This window comes from Oncorhynchus nerka, linkage group LG28 (assembly GCF_034236695.1).
Source record: "Oncorhynchus nerka isolate Pitt River linkage group LG28, Oner_Uvic_2.0, whole genome shotgun sequence".
Classification (NCBI taxonomy): domain Eukaryota; kingdom Metazoa; phylum Chordata; class Actinopteri; order Salmoniformes; family Salmonidae; genus Oncorhynchus; species Oncorhynchus nerka.
The window spans coordinates 6,317,375-6,340,859 of NC_088423.1; the positions used below are offsets into that span (position 1 = coordinate 6,317,375).

Sequence of the window (23,485 nt, forward strand, 5' to 3'; positions counted from 1 at the left end):
CATGCTGATAGAAATTTAGTAAAACAGATTTAAGTTTAAAGTCCCCGGCTACTAGGAGTGCCGCCTCTGGGTGAGCGTTTTCTTGTTTACTTATGGTAGAATACAGCTCATTCAATGCTGTCTTAGTGCCAGCCCCAGTCTGTGGTGGAATGTAAAAAGCTATGAAAAATACAGATGAAAACTCTCTAGGTAGATAGTGTGGTCTACAGCTTATCATGAGATACTCTGCCTCAGGCGAGCAATAGCTTGAGACTTCCTTAGATATCGTGCACCAGCTGTTGTTTATAAAAATAGATAGTCTGCCGCCCCTTGTCTTACCAGACGCCGCTGTTCTATCCTGCCGGTACAGCGTATAACCAGCCGGGAAATTTCGGGAAACATAAGATATCACAGTTTTGAATGTCCCATTGGTAGTTTAATCTTCCGGATAGGTAATCTATTTTATTCTCCAAAGAATTCACGTTTGCAAACGGAATGGAAGTAAGTGGAGGTTTATTCGATCAGCTACGAATTCTCAGAAGGCAGCCCGCCCCTTGGCTCCATTTTCTCTGCCTCCTCTTCACGCAAATCACGGGGATCTGGGCCTGTTCCCGAGAAAGCAGTATATCATTCGCGTCGGGCTCGTTAGATTCGTTAAAGGGAAAAAAGGATTCTGTCAGTCCGTGGTGAGTAATCGCAGTCCTGATGTCCAGAAGTTATTGTCGGTCACAAGAGACAGTAGCGGCAACATTATGTACGGCCGGCCGCCCAACAACCTGCCCGCTTGACCCTATCCCCTCCTCTCTTCTCCAGACCATTTCCGGAGACCTTCTCCCTTACCTCACCTCGCTCATCAACTCATCCCTGACCGCTGGCTACGTCCCTTCCGTCTTCAAGAGAGCGAGAGTTGCACCCCTTCTGAAAAAACCTACACTCGATCCCTCCGATGTCAACAACTACAGACCAGTATCCCTTCTTTCTTTTCTCTCCAAAACTCTTGAACGTGCCGTCCTTGGCCAGCTCTCCCGCTATCTCTCTCAGAATGACCTTCTTGATCCATATCAGTCAGGTTTCAAGACTAGTCATTCAACTGAGACTGCTCTTCTCTGTATCACGGAGGCGCTCCGCACTGCTAAAGCTAACTCTCTCTCCTCTGCTCTCATCCTTCTAGACCTATCGGCTGCCTTCGATACTGTGAACCATCAGATCCTCCTCTCCACCCTCTCCGAGTTGGGCATCTCCGGCGCGGCCCACGCTTGGATTGCGTCCTACCTGACAGGTCGCTCCTACCAGGTGGCGTGGCGAGAATCCGTCTCCACACCACGTGCTCTCACCACTGGTGTCCCCAGGGCTCTGTTCTAGGCCCTCTCCTATTCTCGCTATACACCAAGTCACTTGGCTCTGTCATAACCTCACATGGTCTCTCCTATCATTGCTATGCAGACGACACACAATTAATCTTCTCCTTTCCCCCTTCTGATGACCAGGTGGCGAATCGCATCTCTGCATGTCTGGCAGACATATCAGTGTGGATGACGGATCACCACCTCAAGCTGAACCTCGGCAAGACGGAGCTGCTCTTCCTCCCGGGGAAGGACTGCCCGTTCCATGATCTCGCCATCACGGTTGACAACTCCATTGTGTCCTCCTCCCAGAGCGCTAAGAACCTTGGCGTGATCCTGGACAACACCCTGTCGTTCTCAACTAACATCAAGGCGGTGGCCCGTTCCTGTAGGTTCATGCTCTACAACATCCGCAGAGTACGACCCTGCCTCACACAGGAAGCGGCGCAGGTCCTAATCCAGGCACTTGTCATCTCCCGTCTGGATTACTGCAACTCGCTGTTGGCTGGGCTCCCTGCCTGTGCCATTAAACCCCTACAACTCATCCAGAACGCCGCAGCCCGTCTGGTGTTCAACCTTCCCAAGTTCTCTCACGTCACCCCGCTCCTCCGCTCTCTCCACTGGCTTCCAGTTGAAGCTCGCATCCGCTACAAGACCATGGTGCTTGCCTACGGAGCTGTGAGGGGAACGGCACCTCAGTACCTCCAGGCTCTGATCAGGCCCTACACCCAAACAAGGGCACTGCGTTCATCCACCTCTGGCCTGCTCGCCTCCCTACCACTGAGGAAGTACAGTTCCCGCTCAGCCCAGTCAAAACTGTTCGCTGCTCTGGCCCCCCAATGGTGGAACAAACTCCCTCACGACGCCAGGACAGCGGAGTCAATCACCACCTTCCGGAGACACCTGAAACCCCACCTCTTTAAGGAATACCTAGGATAGGATAAAGTAATCCCTCTCACCCCCCCCTTAAAAGATTTAGATGCACTACTGTTCCACTGGATGTCATAAGGTGAATGCACCAATTTGTAAGTCGCTCTGGATAAGAGCGTCTGCTAAATGACTTAAATGTAAATGTAAATGTACAAAATAAGTAAAAAGAATAAGTCACAAACAACGCAAATAAACAAACAAAAAAACACAATCGGTAAAACATCAGCCTTCCTCTCCAGCTCCAGATAACCACCAGTGTCATGTCCATTACTCGTGTTGCTTGGCCCAAGCAAGTCTCTTCTTATTATTGGTGTCCTTTAGTAGTGGTTTCTTTGCAGCAGTTTGACCATAAAGGCCTGGTTCACGCACTATCCTCTGAACAGTTGATGTTGAGATGTGTCTGTTACTTGAACTCTGTGAAGCATTTATTTGGGCTGAAATCTGATGTGCAGTTAACTACAATTAACTTATACTGTGCATCAGAGGTAACTCTGGGTCTTCCATTCCTGTGGTGGTCCTAATCAGACCCAGTTTCATCATAGCGCATGATGGTTTTTGCAACTGCACTTTCAAAGTTTTTGAAATGTTCCAGATTGACTGACCTTCAAGTCTTAAAGTAATGATGGAATGATGTCATTTCTCTTTGGTTATTTGAGCTCTTCTTGCCATAATATGGACTTGGTCTTTTACCAAATAGGGCTATCTTCTGTATAACACCCCAACCTTGTCACAACACAACTGTTTGGCTCAAATGCATTACGAAGAAAAATAATTCCACAAATTAACTTTAAACAAGGCACACCTGTTAATTGAAACTAATTTCTGGTGACTACCTCATGAAGCTGGTTGAGAGAATACCAAAAGTGTGCAATGCTGTCATCAAGCCAAAGGGTGGCTACACTGAAGAATCTCAAATATAAAATATATTTTGATTTGTTTAACACTTTTTTGGTTACTACATGATTCCATGCGTCTTATTTTATCATTTAGATTTCTTCAACATTATTCTACAATTTAGAAAATGTATTTTTTTGAAAAATCCTGGAATGAGTAGGCGTGTCCAAACCTTTGACTGGTACTATATTATTTTTTAAAAATAATATTCATTGTTTATTCACATAAACTACTGAGAAAACACAAGGAAATCAGCTCCCAAGTTATTTTAATTTTGGAAATCTGTTCCAAACTATTCCCATGCATAATAAAGAAACACGTTATCGTATATAAATGTAAGCTACAGTTGAAGTTGGAAGTTTACATACACTTAGGTTGGAGTCATTAAAACTTGTTTTTCAACCACTCCGCAAATTTCTTGTTTAACAAACTATAGTTTTGTCAAGTCGGTTAGGGACATCTACTTTGCGCATGACACAAGTTATTTTTCCAACAATTGTTTACAGACAGATTATTTCACTTATAAATCACTGTATCACAATTCCAGTGGGTCAGAAGTTTACATACACTAAATTGACTGTGCCTTTAAACAGCTTGGAAAATTAGAGAACATTATGTAATGGCTTTAGAAGCTTCTGTTAGGCTAATTGACACAATTTGAGTCAATTGGAGGTGTATCTGTGGATGTATTTCAAGGCCTACCTTCAAACTCAGTGCCTCTTTACTTGACATCATGGGAAAATCAAAATAAATCAGCCAGAAAATAAATTGTAGACCTCCACAAGCCTGGTTCATCCTTAGGAGCAATTTCCAAATGCCTGAAGGTACCATGTTCATCTGTACAAACAATAGTACGCAAGTATAAACACCATGGGACCACGCAGACGTCATACCGCTCAGGAAGGTGGCGCGTTCGGTCTCCTAGAGATGAACGTACTTTGGTGCGAAAAGTGCAAATCAATCCCAGAACAACAGCAAAGGACCCTGTGAAGATGCTGGAGGAAACGGGTACAAAATTATCTATATCCACAATAAAACAAGTCTTATATCGACATAACCTGAAAGGCCGCTCAGCAAGGAAGAAGCACTGCTCCAAAACCGCCATAAAACGAGCCAGACTACGGTTTGAAACTGCACATGGGGACAAAGATCGGACTTTTTGGAGAAATGTCCTCTGCTCTGATGAAACAAAAATAAAACTGTTTGGCCATAATGACCATCGTTATGTTTGGAGGAAAAGGGGGAGGCTTGCAAGCCGAAGAACACCATCCCAACCGTGAAGCACGGGGTGGCACCATCATGTTGTGTGGATGCTTTGCTGTAGGAGGGACTGGTGCACTTCACAAAATAGATGGCATCACGAGGTAGGAACATGATGTGGATATATTGAAGCAACATCTCAAAACATCAGTCAGGAAGTTAAAGTTGATCTTCCAAATGGACAATGACCCCAAGCATACTTCTGAAGTTGTGGCAAAATGGCTTAAAGGACAAAAAAGTCAAGGTATTGGAGTGGCCATCACAAAGCCCTGACCTCAATCCATAGAAAATGTGTGGGCAGAACTGAAAAAGCGTGTGCGAGCAAGGAGGCCTACAAACCTGATTCAATTACACCAGCTCTGTCAGGAGGAATGGGCCAAAATTCACCCAACTTATTGTGGGAAGCTTGTGGAAGGCTACCCAAAACGTTTGACTCAAGTTAAATAATTTAAAAGGCAATGCTACCAAATACCAATTGTGTGTATGTAAATGTCTGACCCACTGGGAATGTGATAAAAGAAATAAAAGCTGAAATAAATCATTCTCTATACAATTATTTTGACATTTCACATTCTTAAAGTAAAGTAGTGATCCTAACTGACCTAAAACAGGGCATTTTTACTAGGATTAACTGTCAGGAATTGTGAAAAACCGAGTTTAAATGTATATGTAAACTTCTGACCAACTGTATATGTTTGTAAAATATTATATCTGTTTTGGCTTCTTGCAGTCAAATTGCAGTCTTCAAATGTTCTGTAATTTTCCAGCCCCCTGATCATCTGCTCAATAAAATCAGCCCGTGGCTGAATCTCGTTGGTGATCCCTGGTCTAGGGACGATGGCCATGGCTAAAGTAAAAAATGGGGACCAAACCGTTTCCCTTAAATGTTAGTCATTTAGCAGATGCTTTTATCCTGAGCGATTTACTAGAGAAATTAGGATTAAGTGTTTTGCTCAAGGGCACATCGACCGATTTTTCACCTAGTCAGCTCAGGGATTCGAACCAGCGACTAGGGTTTTCCCCAAAGAATGTAAGAGGGCACTGCGCCACCTTGTAGACTGGCTGCACCACTTTATTTGTTATAATTTAAACAATTATTTTCCTCTAGATTGCAGGAAATGGCAGTTACAAGTGTTCAAAAACGCAAAAATCTCTAAGGCACTGCCCACCCACGCTGTACTCAGCAGTACCAGATCATGGAGAAGACCCTGAGCAATATTTCAGTTACTGGCCCAACACTCTTAACCGCTAGGCTACCTGCCACCCCAACGCATAGCAAAAGAGCACTCTGTGTTCCTAATGTAATGTAATGAACCATGTACTGTATGTCACAATCCAAAAGCCCTGTTAAAGTCTTGTGCCATCTATAATACAGTAGCTATTCAACTCCCACAGCTGTACCATCTACTGTAAGAGATATTAAACCGCTATCCACACCAACACCAGCATAAACTCTCCCTCCAGCTGAGTGACTTGATGATAGTGCGTAAACAATGCAAGTGTAGGAGACATTTTCCCTGTCAGCTACACAGGGAGAGACAGGAGCAGCTGCAACCACTCTGCTGCATCCTGTAGATAAATATAGCTCTTTCCCACTGGGCAGACACTTGTTGAATCAATGTTGTTTATGCGTCATTTCAATTAAATTACGTTGAACCAACGTGAAATAGATGTTTAATTGACGTCTTTGCCCAGTGGCTACTGATAGTGGGACCAGGAGCTCATCAGATAAGACACCCAAGTGGTACAGGACAGTAGCTCAGATTAGTGTGATGTTTTTAGTGACAATGTGTTATTTAAACACCTGTCCTAAACCCTCACTCTTTTATTACAGTCAATAGATAAACAGACAAGCCCCCATAAGAGACAGGCAGTGAAAGGTGTATTAGTCTTTTAGATGACTGGTGGTCCATACAAGTGTATCACTGTCCAATCTATGGTAGGATCAGGACATTAATTGCTTACTTATTCAGAATATGGATTCTACAATGCTATTGTTATAAAATGGAATTATGAATCTAGTCACAACTTGGATGCAGATATTGCTTATTTCCAAATACTGTGTCATGATTGAAAATCAAAACTGAAATATCCCATTCATTATTTCCCTGAAATGACTGGGTCATACCGTACAACATATATGTAATATCTTATATGTGCTTCCTGCTCTCACCTGCCATCTTGTCATCTCCCTGGTGTGAATCAGCAGGTTTGGCCGATGGCTCCATGGTGGTCCCCTCGGCTGCCTTGGTCTCGGCTGGTCTGGGGGTCTTAGCGGGGGACTTGGCAGGTGACTTGGTGGGCTCACCGTTGAAGTGCTTCTTACTCAGCTGGAGCTGGCTGGTGAACTTCTCATGCTGATGGAGGGAGGAAGGGATGGAGTGATGGAGAAAGAAAGTGGAACACCGTCAGAGCCAAAAATATAATTTTTCATCTAATGCTGACACACACAGCTTAAAGTTATATTTGCATGGGGCAAGATAAAATCTTATGAACCTACAGTGCCTTCAGAAAGTATGCATAACCCTTGACTTATTCCACATTTAGTTGTGTTACAGCCTGTATTCAAAATGGAACATTTTTCTCACCCATCTACACACAATACCCCATAATGACAAAGTGAAAATATGTTTTTAGATTTTTTGGGGGGGGCAAATGTATTGAAAATGAAATATCTAATTTACATAAGTATTCACACCCCTGAGTCAATACTTTGCAGAAGCACCTTTGGCAGTGATTACAGCTGTGAGCTTTAAATCTCTACGAGCTTTCCACACCTGGATTATGCAACATTTGCCCATTATTATTTAAAACTTCTTCAAGTTCTGTGAAATTGGTTGTTGGTCATTGCTAGACAACCATTTTCAAGTATTGCCATAGATTTTCAAATAGATTTAAGTCAAAACTGTAACTCGGCCATTTAAAAACATTCACTGTCTTCTTGGTAAGCAACTCCAGTTTAGTTTTGGCCTTGTGTTTAAGGTTATTGTTCTGCTGAAGGTTATTGTTCTGCTGAAGGGTGAATTCATCTCCCAGTGTCTGGTGGAAAGCAGACTGAACCAGGTTTTCCTCTAGGATTTTGCCTGTGCTTAGTTTTTTTTTTTATCCTGAAAAACTCCCGTCCTTAAGGATTACAAGCATACCCTTAACATGATGCAGACACTCGATGCTTGAAATTTGAAGAGTGGTACTCAGTAATATGCTGTAATGGATTTGCCCCAAATATAATATTTTGCATTCAGGACAAAAAGTGAATTGCTTTGCCACATTCTGTGCAGTATTACTTTAGTGCCTTGTTGCAAACAGGATGCAGTTATGGAATATTTTCAGTTTTCTCCTATCACAGCCATTAAACTCTGTAGCTGTTTTAAAGTCACCATTGTTCACATGGTTTAATCGCTGAGCAGTTTCCTTTCTCTCCGGCAACTGAGTTAGGAAGAACGCCTGTATCTTTGTACTGACTGGGTATATTGAAACACCATCCAAAGTGTAATTAATAACTTCACCATGTATTTAATAAAGTTTTACCCATCAATAGGTCACCTTCTTTGTGAGGCATTGGAAAATCTCCCTGGGGTACAGAGATGAGGTAGTCATTCAAAAATCATGTTAAACACTATTATTGCACACAGAGTGAGTCCATGCAACTTATTACGTGACTTGTTAAACACATTTTTACTCCTGAACTTATTTAGGCTTACCATAACAAAGGGGTTGAATACGTATTGACTCAAGACCTTTTGCTTTCATTTTTTATTAATTGGTAAAAATGTCAAAAGACATAATTTCACTTCCACTTTGGCATTATAGGGTATTGTCTATAGGCCAGTGACCAAAAATCTCAATTTAATCCATTTTAAATTCAGGCTGTAACACAACAACATTTTGAAAAAATCGAGGGGTGTGAATCCTTTCTGAAGACCCTGTACTTACAGACAGTGTGTTATACTATGGTATAACTGTTGTTATTTCATATTTAGCAGACATTAGCACCCCAGATAGCCCTGATATTCAGTACAACATAGATATTCTGATATACAGCGCCTTCAAACAGTATTCACACCCCTTGACTTATTCCACATTCTGATGTGTTACAAAGTGAGAAAAGGTTACATACACTACCGCTCAAAAGTTTGGAGTCACTTAGAAATGTCCTTGTTTTCCATGAAAACATACATGAAAGGAGATGCTAAATGAATAGAAATTATAATAAAGACATTGACAAGGTTACAAATAATGATTTTAAGTCGCTCTGGATAAGAGCGTCTGCTAAATGACTTAAATGTAAATGTAAATGTTAATTTAAATAATAATTGTGTCCTTCAAACTTTGCTTTCGCCAAAGAATCCTCCATTTGCATCAATTACAGCCTTGCAGACCTTTGGCATTCTAGTTGTCAATTTGTTGAGGTAATCTGAAGAGATTTCATCCCATGCTTCCTGAAGCACCTCCAACAAGTTGGATTGGCTTGATGGGCACATCTTACGTACCATATGGTCAAGGTGCTCCCACAACAGCTCAATAGGGTTGAGATCCGGTGACTGTGCTGGCCACTCCATTATAGACAGAATACCAGCTGACTGCTTCTTCCCTAAATAGTTATTGCATAGTTTGGAGTTTGGAGCTGTGCTCCAATAAAGCGCCGTCCACAGGGTATGGCATGGCGTTCTTCAAGATCCCTTTTACCCTGTACAAATCTCCCACTTTAGCACCACCAAAGCACCCCCAGACCATCATCTTGCCTCCACCATGCCTGACAGATGGCTTCAACCACTCTTCCAGAATCATAAAATTGTTCTGCTTCTCACGAATGTTCTTCTTTGTGATCCGAACACCTCAAACTTATATTAGTCTGTCCATAACACTTGTTTCCAATCTTCCTCTGTACAGTGTCTGTGTTCTTTTGCCCATCTTCAACTTTTATTGGCCAGTCTGAGATATGGCTTTTCATTGCAACTCTGCCTAGAAGGCCAGCATCCCGGAGTCGCCTCTTCACGGTTGACGTTGAGACGGGTGTTTTGTGGGTACTTTTTAATGAAGCTACTAGTTGAGGACTTGTGAGGTGTCTGTTTCACAAACTAGATACTCTAATGTACTTGTCCTCTTGCTCAGTTGTGCACCGGGGCCTCCCACTCCTCTTTCTATTCTGGTTAGCGCCCTTCTGTGAAGGGAGTAGTGCACAGCTTTGGACGAGATCTTCAGTTTCATGGTAATTTCTCGCATGGAATAGCCTTCATTTCTCAGAACAAGAATAGACTGACGAGTTTCAGAAGAAAGGTATTTACTTCTGGCCATTTTGAGCCTGTAATCGAAGGCTCAACAAAATTTGATGCTCCAGATACTCAACTAGTCTAAAGAAGGCCAGTTGAATTGCTTCTTTAATCTGCACAACAGTTTTCAGATGTGCTAACATAATTGCAAAAGGATTATCTAATGATCAATTAGCCTTTTAAATGATAAACTTGGATTAGTTAACACAACGTGCTATTGGAACACAGGAGTGAGTGATGGCTGCTGATAATGGGCCTCTGTACGCCTATGTAGATATTACATAAAAAATATGTTGTTTCCAGCTACAATAGTCAGTTACAACATTAACAATGTCTACACTGTATTTCTGATCAATTTGATGTTTTTTTAATGGATAAAAAAATGCTTTTCTTTCAAAAACAAGGACATTTCTAAGTAGTGTACATTCTATCCCAGTACAACATGTAATTGTTTGTATGTACTGTGTAGTGTCCTACCTGAAGAGCCTCATCTGGGACAGTCATCTCCTCTCGCACCACCGTGAACAGGTTGATATGTGGAGCAGGTTAAGGGAATACACTTTCACACTGTTTGCATCGATCCTCACAGCCACTTCATTATACACACAACAGTCAGGCCGAAGCCACAGCGGATGACAGTTTGACATTTGCAGATTATACAGTTTGACAAATGATCAGTGGACGAGAGCAATGAAGTGAACTGATGCCTCATGTAAAGGTTATTTAAATTGCGGTAATGTTGTGTCATTGAAATGTTAAGGACTGAATGATTGAAAGGATATCATATCCAAACCTCAGCTTGTCATCAATCTTTAAAGTGACATACATCTGCTCCTGAATTCGGACATCATTCACAAATGTCTGTGTGGAGAGAAAAGAGGGAAAACCTGTTTGTAAGTTATAAATAGCACATTATAAATGCACTGCCCTCCACCTCTCTCCAGTGCCAGGCGTGCCAGCCCAGTTCTCATTGCTTAAAACCCTTGTGGCTCAGACTTTACTTACATAATGAATTTAGGGAAACTGTTCCCTGCAAACGTCATTTCAGGCTACATTTAAACCAGAATACATTGCCTTTCATTCTCAGTTACAAATCACCACAACCCTGCAGGCAACAGGTGATGGCGAGAAATTGGATTAGGGTTGTATTACACCGGTACTGTAAAAATCTTAAGTAAATGTGATTTCTGTCTTTCTTGCAGATCTCTCCAACCCCCCATAAGAACCAGCCATAGTGCCATTATAAAAGGAAAGACAGCGCCTTAAATAATCAGGTGATGTGAAAAATGTCCAACACTGCAGCCAGAGACATTGAATCAGCTGATGGGGTCTGTTTATGGAAGGTATGTCAGATGATGGGGTGCAGAGCGGGGCAAGGAAAACATTGGCAGCTCTGGCCTCACTGACCAAGCATTTTCAATCATCACTGCCAGCGATTAAGTTTCCTGACTCTGTGCCGGTCTCTGTCTGACCTCTAATAGTGTGACAGAACTTGATGAAAGGGACAAGCGGTACTTTTTTATAGTCACAAGTCCAGTTTAAAGTCATTCTAAAAGAGAAGAACGGTTACATTGGGTAATATAAGCTGAGAGGTGGGTGCAGTGTCTAATTAGAAGATACAGTTATGACTGTAGGCTAGCTGTGGTTGCTATCAGGATTTATCAAAACAGAGTCCTGGACAAATAGATTGAACATACACTGTTGACTTCTCTTATGAATCAAAATTGATCCTCAAGATGAGTAAGATGTGCAGGGCATTCAGTAGTCAGGCTCTGATTGGCCCAGCATGTGATGTAGATCCATCCTAAAGATGAGTAAGATGTGCAGGGCATTCAGTAGTCACTTCCTGATTGGCCCAGCATGTGATGTAGATTCATTCTAAGATTTATTTTGTATTTTTTTATTTCACCTTTATTTAACCAGGTAGACCAGTTGAGAACAAGTTCTCATTTACAACTGTGACCTGGCCAAGATAAAGCAAAGCAGTGTGACACAAACAACACAGAGTTACACATGGGATAAACAAAATGTACAGTCAATAACACAATAGAAACATCTATATACAGTGTGTGCAAATGTAGTAAGATAAGGGAGGGAAGGCAATAAAAAGGCAGAATTGGCGAAATAATTACAATTTAGCAATTAAACACTGGAGCGATAGATGTGCAGAAGATGAATGCACGAGCAGAGATACTGGGATACAAAGGAGCAAAAAATATAAAAAACAACAACATGGGGATGAGGTAGTTGGATGGGATATTTACAGATGGGCTGTGTACAGGTGCAATGATCGGTGATGCTCAGACAGCTGATGCTTAAAGTTAGTGAGGGAGATATAACACTCCAGCTTCAGTGATTTGTGCAATTCGTTCCAGTCATTGGAAGCCCAGAACTGTAAGGAAAGGCGGCCAAACGAGGAGCTGGCTTTGGGGATGACCAGTGAAAAATACCTGCTGGAGCGCGTGCTACGGGTGGGTGCTGCTATGGTGACCAGTAAGCTGAGATAAGGTGGGGCTTTACCTAGCAAAGACATATAAATGACCTGGAGCCAGTGGGTTTGACGACGAATATGAAGCGAGGGACAAACAACGAGAGCATACAGGTCGTAGTGATGGGTAGTATTGTCACGCCCTGACCGTAGATTGCTTTGTATGTTTCTATTTTTAGTTTGGTCAGGGAGTGATGTGGGTGGGTATTCTATGTTTGTTCTATGTTTGTATTTCTATGTGTTTGGCCTGGTATGGTTCCCAATCAGAGGCAGCTGTCAATCGTTGTCTCTGATTGAGAACCATACTTAGGCAGCCTGGTTTGGCCCTTGAGTTGTGGGTAGTTGATTTCTGTTTTGTGTGTATTTACCTGACAGAACTGTTTCGTTCTCGTTATTCGTCGTGGTTATTTTGTTTAGTGTTTAGTTTTGATTAAATTTACAACATGAACACTTACCACGCTGCACCTTGGTTCTCTCCTTCTTCCACCTACGACAATCGTTACAAGTATATGGGGCTTTGGTGACAAAACTGATGGCACTGTGATCCAATTACATCCAATTTGCTGAGTAGAGTGTTGGAGGCTATTTTGTAAATGACATCGCCGAAGTCAAGGATGGGTAGGTTAGTTAGTTTTAAGAGGAAAAGTTTGGCAGCCTGAGTGAAGGATGCCTTGTTGCGAAATAGGAAGCCGACTCTAGATTTCATTTTGGATTGGAGATGGTTAATGAGAGTCTGGAAAGAGAGTTTACAGTCCAACCAGACAACTAGGTATTTGGTTGTTCTGCTCCTGAACAAGGCAGTTAACCCACTGTTCCTAGGCTGACATTGAAAATAGGAATTTGTTCTTAACTGACTTGCCTAGTTAAATAAATGTAAGATTGTAGGGGTCCAGATTTTGCAGCTATTTCAGAACACCAGCTATCTGGAATTGGGTGAAGGAGAAATGGGAGAAGATTGGGCAAGTTTCTGTGGGAGCTGTTGACCGGAGTAGGGGTAGCCAGGTGTAAACCATGGCCAGCTGTAGAAATATTATTTTTGAAATTCTCGATTATCGTAGATTTATCGGTGGTGACAGTGTTTCCTAGCCTCAGTGCAGTAGGCAGCTGGGAGGAGGTGCTCCTATTCAAATTAAATCAAATCAAATCAAATTTATTTATATAGCCCTTCGTACATCAGCTGATATCTCAAAGTGCTGTACAGAAACCCAGCCTAAAACCCCAAACAGCAAACAATGCAGGTGTAAAAGCACGGTGGCTAGGAAAAATTCCTATTCTCCATGGACTTTACAGTGTCCCAGAACTTTTTGGAGTTTGTGCTACAGGATGCAAATTTCTAAAGCTTGAACTGTTTGGGCACAGACCTGGAAAGCATGACAGTAGATTGCAACTCCACCCCCGTTGGCAGTTCTATCTTGGTGGAAAATGTTGCAGTTGGGGATGGAAATTTCAGAATTTTTTGTGGCCTTCCTAAACCCGGATTCAGACACGGTTAGGACATCAGGCTTGGCGGAGTTTGCTAAAGCAGTGAATAAAAAAAACTTATGGAGGAGGCTTCTGATGTTAACATGCATGAAACCAAGTCCAGAAATGATAGCAATTGGGGAATAGGAGTGGAACTGGGGGGATAAGGGTACGGCTAAAGGCTATAAGAACTGGTCATCTAGAGCGTTGGGGAGAGGGAATAAAAGGAGCAGAATTATGGGCGTGGTAGTATAGATTCAGGGCATAATGTGCAGACAATGATACGGTAGGATGTGAGTACAGTGTAAATAAACCCAGGCGTTAAGTGACAATGAGAGAGGTTTTGTCTCTGGAGGCACCAGTTAAGCCAGGTGAGGCCTCTGCATGTGCGTGGGGTGGGACAAAAGAGCTATCTAAGGCATTTTGAGAGGGACTGAGGGCTCTATAGTGAAATAAAACAATAAGAACTGGCCAAGACAGCAGCAGACAAGGCATATTGACATAAGAGAGAGGTATAAAGCAATCACAGGTGTTGATCAGGAGAGCTAAGACAACAACGGGTAAATGGCGATGAATGGGCAGAGTGGGTCAGTTAGGTACATACAGGGCCTGAGTTCGAGGCTGGGGCCGACAGATAAACAAAATGAGGTACTGTGTTATTGAAACAGTCCAGGGGGCATCAGCTGTGTAGCCGAGTGATAATGGGGTCAAAAGAGCAGCAATAGGTGAGTCAGGGTGCCGTTCGGTAGTCACTACTACGTTAGGCGAGCAGGGGACACAGCGTTCAGAAAAGCTAGCGGGCCGGGGCTAGTAGATGGTACTTCGGCAACATAACAGAATAGCCTTTTGAGACCACATCGGACGATCACCTCGGCAGTCCAGTCGTGATGGATTGGCGGGGCTCCGTGTCGACAATAAAGGGTCCAGGCCAATTGGCAAAGGGGGTATTGTAGCCCTAGAATTAGCTGGTATATGGGCCTAGCTCGAGGGTATCTCAAGGCTAGCTGGTGCTTGCTTCTGGACAGAGGCGTTAGCTAACGGTAGCCACTCGTTTGCAGCTAGCTAGCTGCGATGATCCGGTGTAATGAGTGGCAGGAATCCGGAGTGGCAGGAATCCGGCGATGTGGTAGAGAGAAGCAGTCCGATGTGCTCTGGGTTGATATCGCACTGTAGAGAATGGCAGGTGTTGTCCGAGCTAAGGCTGGCTTGGTGACCGAGAAAAAGGTGAAGACCACTAGCCGTGGCTCACAAAGACTAGTAACTAGTTAGCTGGCTAGCTCCCGATGGAAGTTCTAGTTATAAGGAATAAAAATAGCAGCTCCGTACCACATTGGGTTAGGTGGGTTGCAGGAAAGTATATTTTGTTTGTTGACAGAAAGTGAGATTAAGCTATATGCGAAAAAGACTGGTTAATTATGGCTATTTACACGGGATAAGACATGGGATAAAACAAAGACAAACACACACGTCCTACTGCTACGCCATCTTGGTCAAGATAAGTAAGATGTGCAGGGCATTCAGTAGTCAAGTTCTGATTTGCCCAGTATGGGATGTAGATCCATCATAAAGATGAGTAAGATGTGCAGGATATTCAGCAGTCAGGCTCTGATTGGCCCAGCATGTGATGTAGATCCATCAGAAAGATGAGTAAGATGTGCAGGGCATTCAGCAGTCAGGCTATGATTGGCCCAGTATGGGATATAGCGCTACTTCCTGTCGCCATGGGCCCTCAAACGACAGGGGAGGAATCCTGAAGCATGACTCAGGAGGAAGAGCTTATGACTCCAGCTTCCTGCCTGGGAGAATGCTTCACAGTTGTTCCAAGCTAGTGGGTTAGCCTAAACACTGAGTAAGTTACACAGCCATCAGCAGAACTAGGATAACTAACACATGACTCACACACACCATGTGGCAGGAAGAGCACTTCAACATGGTTTTTCTCTGCCGTGAAAAGATAATGGTGTGGAATAAAGGGGTAATTATCTCAGCCCTGTCAATTCCTCTCAAGTCAAAGCTGGAGCAAATTTGATTGGCCTAAAGATGAAGCACAACCTCTGACCCTTTTACATGTCTTCTCCTCCCCTTTTACTCACCCCGTTCAGGCTGCCCAGGTCCTTGACTTTGTGCTCATCGCTGGTCACCTCATAGTTGATGACCGCATGCTGCTTGTCAACACTCCGCGACTGTAAACACAAACCCAACAGTCACAGTCAGTAATGGTGTTACATATTGTTGAATGGTAACTTGACATCAATGATGAACTTGAAATGTTTTTGACATGATGATAACAGTGTGTGCATGAAAGTTTAAACATCAACATTGTGACAATGTCAGTGTTTGGAGGAGGAATCACATGTATTGTTTACACAATTCTGCTTTGAAGTCAGATTCTATTTCCATTCATAAAGCAGTTAGGCCCTGTTTAATTCTCTCACAGACAGAGATGGAAGCACTAACACACACACCAAGAAAGATACAACATGTAGGGAAAGTAGAGGGAGGAAGAGAGATAGTACAGAAAGCTATGGCATCCACACAGAGCTACGGCATCCACACAGAGAGCTACGGCATCCACACAGAGCTACGGCATCCACACAGACAGCTACGGCATCCACACAGACAGCTACGGTCTCCACACAGAGAGCTTTGGCATCCACACAGACAGCTAACTACGTTTCATGGTGAACATGAGTTGTCATATATAAGTGTCAAATATAAAACAGTGTTTACACTAACATAAGTCTACTGTAGATAGCATAGCCTATTATAGAAACAGCATGACAGATGAATGCCTTCATGGAATAAATCATTTCAAACACAAACATGGCCCTTTGATTTGACTGTGGCCTAGTTGTGAGTGGTCCAGATTTGACTGTTATTAACTAGATGAGGCCTAGTTGTGAGTGGTCCAGATTTGACTGCTATTAACTAGATGAGGCCTAGTTGTGAGTGGTCCAGATTTGACTGTTATTAACTAGATGAGGCCTAGTTGTGAGTGGTCCAGATTTGACTGTTACTAACTAGAAGTGGCCTAGTTGTGAGTGGTCCAGATTTGACTGTTATTAACTAGAAGTGGCCTAGTTGTGAGTGGTCCAGATTTGACTGTTACTAACTAGAAGAGGCCTAGTTGTGAGTGGTCCAGATTTGACTGTTACTAACTAGAAGAGGCCTAGTTGGGAGTGGTCCTGGTTTGAGTATGATACCCTTGCGTTGGGAATCCATGCAACGGCTCTTAAACCCGTACATTCCTGAGACACCCATGTGACACCAAAAAGACTGAGGCCAGTAAAAACAGTCACATGGCCCGGATCTCTTGGCGTATTTTCCATTGGCAGACTCACACTAAACAAAGTACCCAGTCTTCTCCTCTCTTTCCCCCAGGTCATCAGAGAGACAAACCCTAGAAAACAGGATCCCTGTTTGGAAAAACAGCCTTCTTGTTCCATTCCTTGCAACCCTGCTGATTTCAGCAGTAAAACTGCAGAGTGCCAGAGAGAAGTATCTTGCTGCACTCTGAACTGCTTGTTCTTTAGAAACGGCTGCTTCTTTCTTTTAGCATGGCACCTTCTAACTCCTATTGGTGATGTGCTGATGTATTAATGACCTGCTGCTTAATTATAGGCTCATTTGTAGACATGGACAAACTGAGGATTGAGGAGGACGAAGGGGGACTCCTTGATTAGTGTCTCCAAGAGTGTCTGTGAAGTCAGGGTTTCTAGTGGCTCAGAGTTAAGGACTGAAGCACTGTCAGTATTGTCACATACAGGCAACTCAGTTCCTTGAAAATAAATGTACTCTTCGTTATACAGAGCCAGGGCCTGGCAGAAACCTGACCAGTGAGTAATCAACTACTTAAGTTGCCTTGGAAAGTGTCATTTAGTTAGATTCAGAGTTGACATCAAGGAGCACGGAAAGTACATTAATATGTTCTATTTAAGTTGTACTGTGACACTATTTTAAGGGTTGACATACAAACAATAGGTTTAACAATTAGTTTTACTACCATTGCTGTTGCTTTGAAACTTATGTCTAAGGCCTAGATTCAAACCGTAGCACTAAAGATCCACGCTGTAGTGAGATTCAAATTGAAAGGTAACGTCCCAAATGAGATGGCATATGCAGCATGTACAGTCAATACAGTTTCCGTGAACGTGGGAGAATTCCCTTTAAATTTCACTAGTGCAATACCGCGGATCTTCCACGATACCGATTGAATCAAGCCCTAAAGATATTCCATGATATATGCAGCTACACCACACCCATGCTACACCACACCCATCATTCTCTGCTCCACACTTGGCAATGCAGCAGCCACTCTACTTCCTAAGGAGCCCTCCTGTCTGGATGGACCTAACTCAACATGTATCTGCCCCACTTTCTAGAAACATCTCTGTCTGAGACTCGATCACACACATGCATGCGCGGAGACACACACACACACATAGACACACGCACACACGTACAGACACAGGCACACACATAGACCCATATACAGTTGAAGTCGGAAGTTTACATACACTTATGTTGGAGTCATTAAAACTCGTTTTTCAAGCACTCCACACATTTCTTGTTAACAAACTATAGTTTTGGCAAGTCGGTTAGGACAACTACTTTGTGCATGACACAAGTCATTTTTCAAACAATTGTTTACAGACAGATTATTTCAATTATAATTCACTGCATCACAATTCCAGTGGGTCAGAAGTTTACATACACTAAGTTGACTGTGCCTCTAAACAGCTTGGAAAATTCCAGAAAATGATGTCATGGCTTTAGAAGCTTCTGATAGGCTAATTGACATAATTTGAGTCAATTGGAGGTGTACCTGTGGATATATTTCAAGGCCTACCTTCAAACTCAGTGTCTCTTTGCTTGACATCATGGGAAAATCAAAATGAAATCAGCCAAGACCTCGGGAAAAAAATTGTAAACCTCTACAAGTCTGGTTCATCCTTGGGAGCAATTTCCAAATGCCTGAAGGTACCACGTTCACCTGTACAAACAATAGTACGCAAGAATAGACACCATGGGGCCACTTAACCATCATACCGCTCAGGAAGGAGACGTCTCCTAGAGATTAACCTCTGAGTGTAGGGACCAGTATTTTGATGTTTGGATGAAATTTCTCAGGACCAGAATCTAGAATATGCATATAATTGTCAGATTAGGATAGAAAACACTCTAACGTATCCAAAACTGTCAAAATATTGTCTGTGAGTATAACAGAACACCAAGTTAAAGCTTGGACGCAAATGGGTCTCCCAAATGGACGATGACCCCAAGCATACTTCCAAAGTTGTAGCAAAATGGCTTAAGGACAACAAAGTCAAGGTATTGGAGTGGCCATCACAAAGCCCTGACCTCAATCCCATAGAACATTTGTGGGCAGAACTGAAAAAGCGTGTGTGAGCAAGGAGGCCTACAAACTTGACTCCGTTACACCAGCTCTGTCAGGAGGAATGGGCCAAAATTCACCCAATTTATTGTGGGAAGCTTGTGGAAGGCTACCCAAAACATTTGACCCAAGTTAAACAATTCAAAGGCAATGCTACCAAATAATTATTGATTGTATGTAGACTTCTGACCCACTGGGAATGTGATGAAAGAAATAAAAACTGAAATGAATTATTCTCACTGATATTATTCTGACATTTCCCATTCTTAAAATAAAGTGATGATCCTAACTGACCTAAAATATGGAATTTTTACTCAGATTAAATATTCAGGAATTGTGAAACTGAGTTTAAATGTATTGAGGCTGAGGTGTATGTACAGTTGAAGTCAGAAGTTTACATACACCTTAGCCAAATACATGAAACTCAGTTTTTCACAATTCCTGACATTTAACCCTAGTAAAAATGTAATGTGTATCATGTTGCGTTGTGTTGTATTATGTTGTGTTGTGTTGTATCATATTCTGTTGTGATGTGTCATGTTGTGGTGTGTCATGTTGTGTTGTATAATTTTGTGCTGTGTTGTGCTATGTTGTTTTGTGTCATGTTGTGTTTGGTTGTGTTGTATCACGTTGTGTTGTATCATGTTTCTTGTGTCATGTTGTATGATGTTGTGTTGTATGACGTTGTGCTTTGTTGTATCCTGTTGTGTTGTATCATGTTGGGTTGTATCATGTTGTGTTGTATCATGTTGGGTTGTATCATGTTGGGTTGTGTTGTATCATGTTGTGCTGTAACATGGTGTGTTGTATTGTATCATGTTGTATCATGTTGTTTTGTGTCCTGGTGTGTTGTATCATGTTGTCTTGTATCATGTGTTGTGTTATGTTGTATCATGTTGTTTTGTGTCCTGGTGTGTTGTATCATGTTTTTTGTGTCATGTTGTGTTGTATCATGTTTTTTGTGTCCTGGTGTGTTGTATCATGTTTTTTGTGTCCTGGTGTGTTGTATCATGTTTTTTGTGTCATGTTGTGTTGTATCATGTTTTTTGTGTCCTGGTGTGTTGTATCATGTTTTTTGTGTCCTGGTGTGTTGTATCATGTTTTCTTGTGTCATGTTGTGCTGTATCATGTTTTCTTGTGTCATGTTGTGTTGTATCATGTTTTTTGTGTCATGTTGTGCTGTATCATGTTTTCTTGTGTCATGTTGTGTTGTATCATGTTTTTTTGTGTCATGTTGTGTTGTATCATGTTGTACTGTAACATGTTGTCTTGTATCATGTTGTGTTGTTCATGTTATGTTGTAAAAGGTTCTGTTGTATCATGTGATGCTGTAAAAGGTTGTGTTGTATCATGTGATGCTGTAACGTGTTGTATCAATTGGAGCCATGCTCACCTGCAGCATGAGCTCGCAGTCGTCTCGGCCGACGAAGATCATCTCCAGGGGCAGACGGTGACGAGTGCCCCCGCTGCTCACCAGGAACCATGATGTGAGACTCATCTCTGCTACGCTACTCACTCCAACCATATGTCATCCTGAGAGAGAGAGCGAGAGATTGATTGAAAAAGCTTCTTCTACTTTCCCAATCTCCACCTTGCTACCACAAAAATACTTCCACCCTGCTACCATTCAGCGAGTCAATGCAAGTATTTCCCGTGACTGTACCTCAAAACCAAATGTTTAACTGGCCCACCACTCCACCCTGGACTTGAACAGCCTTTACGACCAGGTCCACCTGTACAAGGCAGCAGTGCCCACCTTCGCCCGGACCCTAAAGGACACCGCTCTCAAACGCAGCCCCAACACTTCACACAGGAGCAACAGATTAATAGACACCCACACCCCAACCAATCAATACCCCACAAGTCAACCATGCCCACACCTCATTTAGGCCCCCTCAGATCAGACCTATGCCCCTCCTACCCACCCCATGCCTCCCACTCCCACAAAGAGGGCCCCAACATGGAACTCACACATACGCCCAGGCCGTGAGCAGGCAAACTGGCCCAACCCCCACTCTTACACTATCCCAAGCCATTGGCAATGTACCATATGCTCAGCAGGCCCTGCTAACACTTACTGGTCTGAGGCCAAACCACACAACCAACAACATTTGGCACTTTATGGAACACAAAGTCTTCACTATATCTTCCTAGAATACCCGAGGCCTGAGGTCATCTGCCTTTGGCCTAAAGAGCGGGAACCTTGACTTCACCAAAGAAATCAGAAATACAGACATTGTCATCCTACAAGAAACATGGTATAGAGGAGATGGATACACTGGTTGCACTATAGGTTACAGAGAGCTGGAAATCCCATCCACCAACCTACCAGGTGTGAAACAGGGAAGGGACTCAGGGGGTATGCTAATTTGATATAGAGCAGACCTAACTCACTATATTAAATTTATCAAAACAGGAACATTTTACATTTGATGAGAAATTCAAAAGGAAATTATCTTACCTACAGTTGAAGTCGGAAGTTTACATACACCTGAGCCAAATACATTTAAACTCAGTATTTCACAATTCCTGACATTTAATCCTAGTAAAAATTCCTGTATTAGGTAAATTAGGATCACCACTTCATTTTAAGAATGTGAAATGTCAGAATAATAGTAGAGAGAATGATTTATTTCAGCTTTTATTTATTTTATCACACTCCCAGTGGGACAGAAGTTTACATACCCTCAATGTCACGTTCTGACCTTAGTTCCTTTGTTTTGTCTTTTGTTTTAGTATGGTCAGGGCGTGAGTTGGGTGGGTTGTCTATGTTACTTTGTCTATTATTTTTTATTTCTGTGTTTGGCCTGGTATGGTTCTCAATCAGAGGCAGCTGTCAATCGTTGTCCCTGATTGAGAACCATATTTAGGTAGCCTGTTTTCCATTGTGTTTTGTGGGTGGTTGTTTTCAGTCTTCGTGTGTCTGCACAAGACAGAACTGTTCATGGTTGTTTCTTAGTTGTTTTGTTATTCAGTGTTCAGTTTACTTTATTAAAAAGATGAACACGTACCATGCTGCGCATTGGTCCTCACCTTCTTCCCACGACAGCCGTTACACTCAATTAATATTTGGTAGCGTTGCCTTTAAATTGTTTAACTTAGGTCAAACGTTTCGGGTAGCCTTCCACAAGCTTCCCACAATAAGTTGGTTGGATTTTGGCCTATGCCTCCTGACAGAGCTGGTGTAACTGAGTCAGGTTTGTAGGATTCTTTGCTCGCACACGGTTTTTCAGTTCTGCCCACAAATGTTCTATATGATTGAGGTCAGGGCTTTGTGATGGCCACTCCAGTACATTGACTTTGTTGTCCTTACGCCATTTTGCCACAACTTTGGAAGTATGCTTGGGTTCATTGTCCATTTGGAAGAACCATTTGCGACCAAGCTTTGACTTCCTGACTGATATCTTGAGATGTTGCATCAATATATCCATATAATTTTCCTTCCTCATGATGCCATCTATTTTGTGAAGTTCCCCAGTCACTCCTGCAGCAAAGCACTCCCACAACATGATGCTGCCACCCCTGTGCTTCACGGTTGGGATGGTATTCTTTGGCTTGCAAGCCTCCCCCTTTTTCCTCCAAACATAACGATGGTCATTATGGCCAACGATCTTTGTCCTCATGTGCAGTTGCAAACCGTGGTCTGTTTTGGAGCAGTGGCTTCTTCCTTGCTGAGCGGCCTTTCAGGTTATGTCGATATAGGACTCATTTTACTGTGGATACAGATACTTTTGTACTTGTGTCCACCAGCATCTTCACAGGGTCCTTTGTTGCGATTGATTTGCACTTTTCGCACCAAAGTACATTCATCTCTAGGAGACAGAACACGTCTCCTTTTTTATTTGATTTATTTCACCTTTTTTTAACCAGGTAGGCAAGTTGAGAACAAGTTCTCATTTACAATTGCAATTCCTTCCTGAGCGATATGACGGCTGAGTGGTCCCATTGTGTTTATACTTGCGTACTATTGTTTGTACAGATGAACGTGGTACCTTCAGACATTTGGAAATTGCTCCCAAAGATGAACCAGACATGTGGAGATCTACAATTATTTTTCTGAGGTCTTGGCTGATTTCTTTTGATTTTCCCATGATGTCAAGTAAAGAGGCACTGAGTTTGAAGGCAGGCCTTGAAATTCATCCACAGGTACACATCCAATTGACTCAAATAATGTCAATTAGCCCATCATAAGCTTTTAACCTGTTAGTACTCTAGGGGCAGTATTTCATTTTTGGATAAAAAGACGTGCCCGTTTTAAGCGCAATATTTTGTCTTGAAAAGATGCTTGAATATGCTTGGAATTGATAGTTTTGGAAAGAAGACAGTCTTACGTTTCCAGAACTGCAAAGATTTTCACTGTGAGTCCCTTAGAACAAATGCTTCGGGCAAAACCAAGATGTATGACCGACCAGGAAATGCACAGGATTTCTGAGGCTACGTTTTCCATGATCGCCTTATATGGCTG

The 23,485-nt window shown here is 42.5% G+C and overlaps 1 protein-coding gene across 1 annotated transcript in view; it reads right to left on the reverse strand.

Moving 5' to 3' along the window:
* The window catches only part of LOC115119609 (centrosomal protein of 170 kDa-like), a 99,457-nt gene that overhangs the window by 53,114 nt on the left and 22,858 nt on the right, over positions 1 to 23,485 (reverse strand). Inside the window, exons 2-6 of the mRNA XM_029648457.2 lie at positions 20,414 to 20,553; positions 15,719 to 15,808; positions 10,459 to 10,537; positions 10,154 to 10,212; positions 6,580 to 6,763 (exon numbers count right to left, since the gene is read on the reverse strand). Of these exons, the coding sequence (XP_029504317.1) occupies positions 6,580 to 6,763; positions 10,154 to 10,212; positions 10,459 to 10,537; positions 15,719 to 15,808; positions 20,414 to 20,545 (544 nt within the window). The 5' untranslated portion in view covers positions 20,546 to 20,553. The remainder of the gene's footprint in view (positions 1 to 6,579; positions 6,764 to 10,153; positions 10,213 to 10,458; positions 10,538 to 15,718; positions 15,809 to 20,413; positions 20,554 to 23,485) is intronic.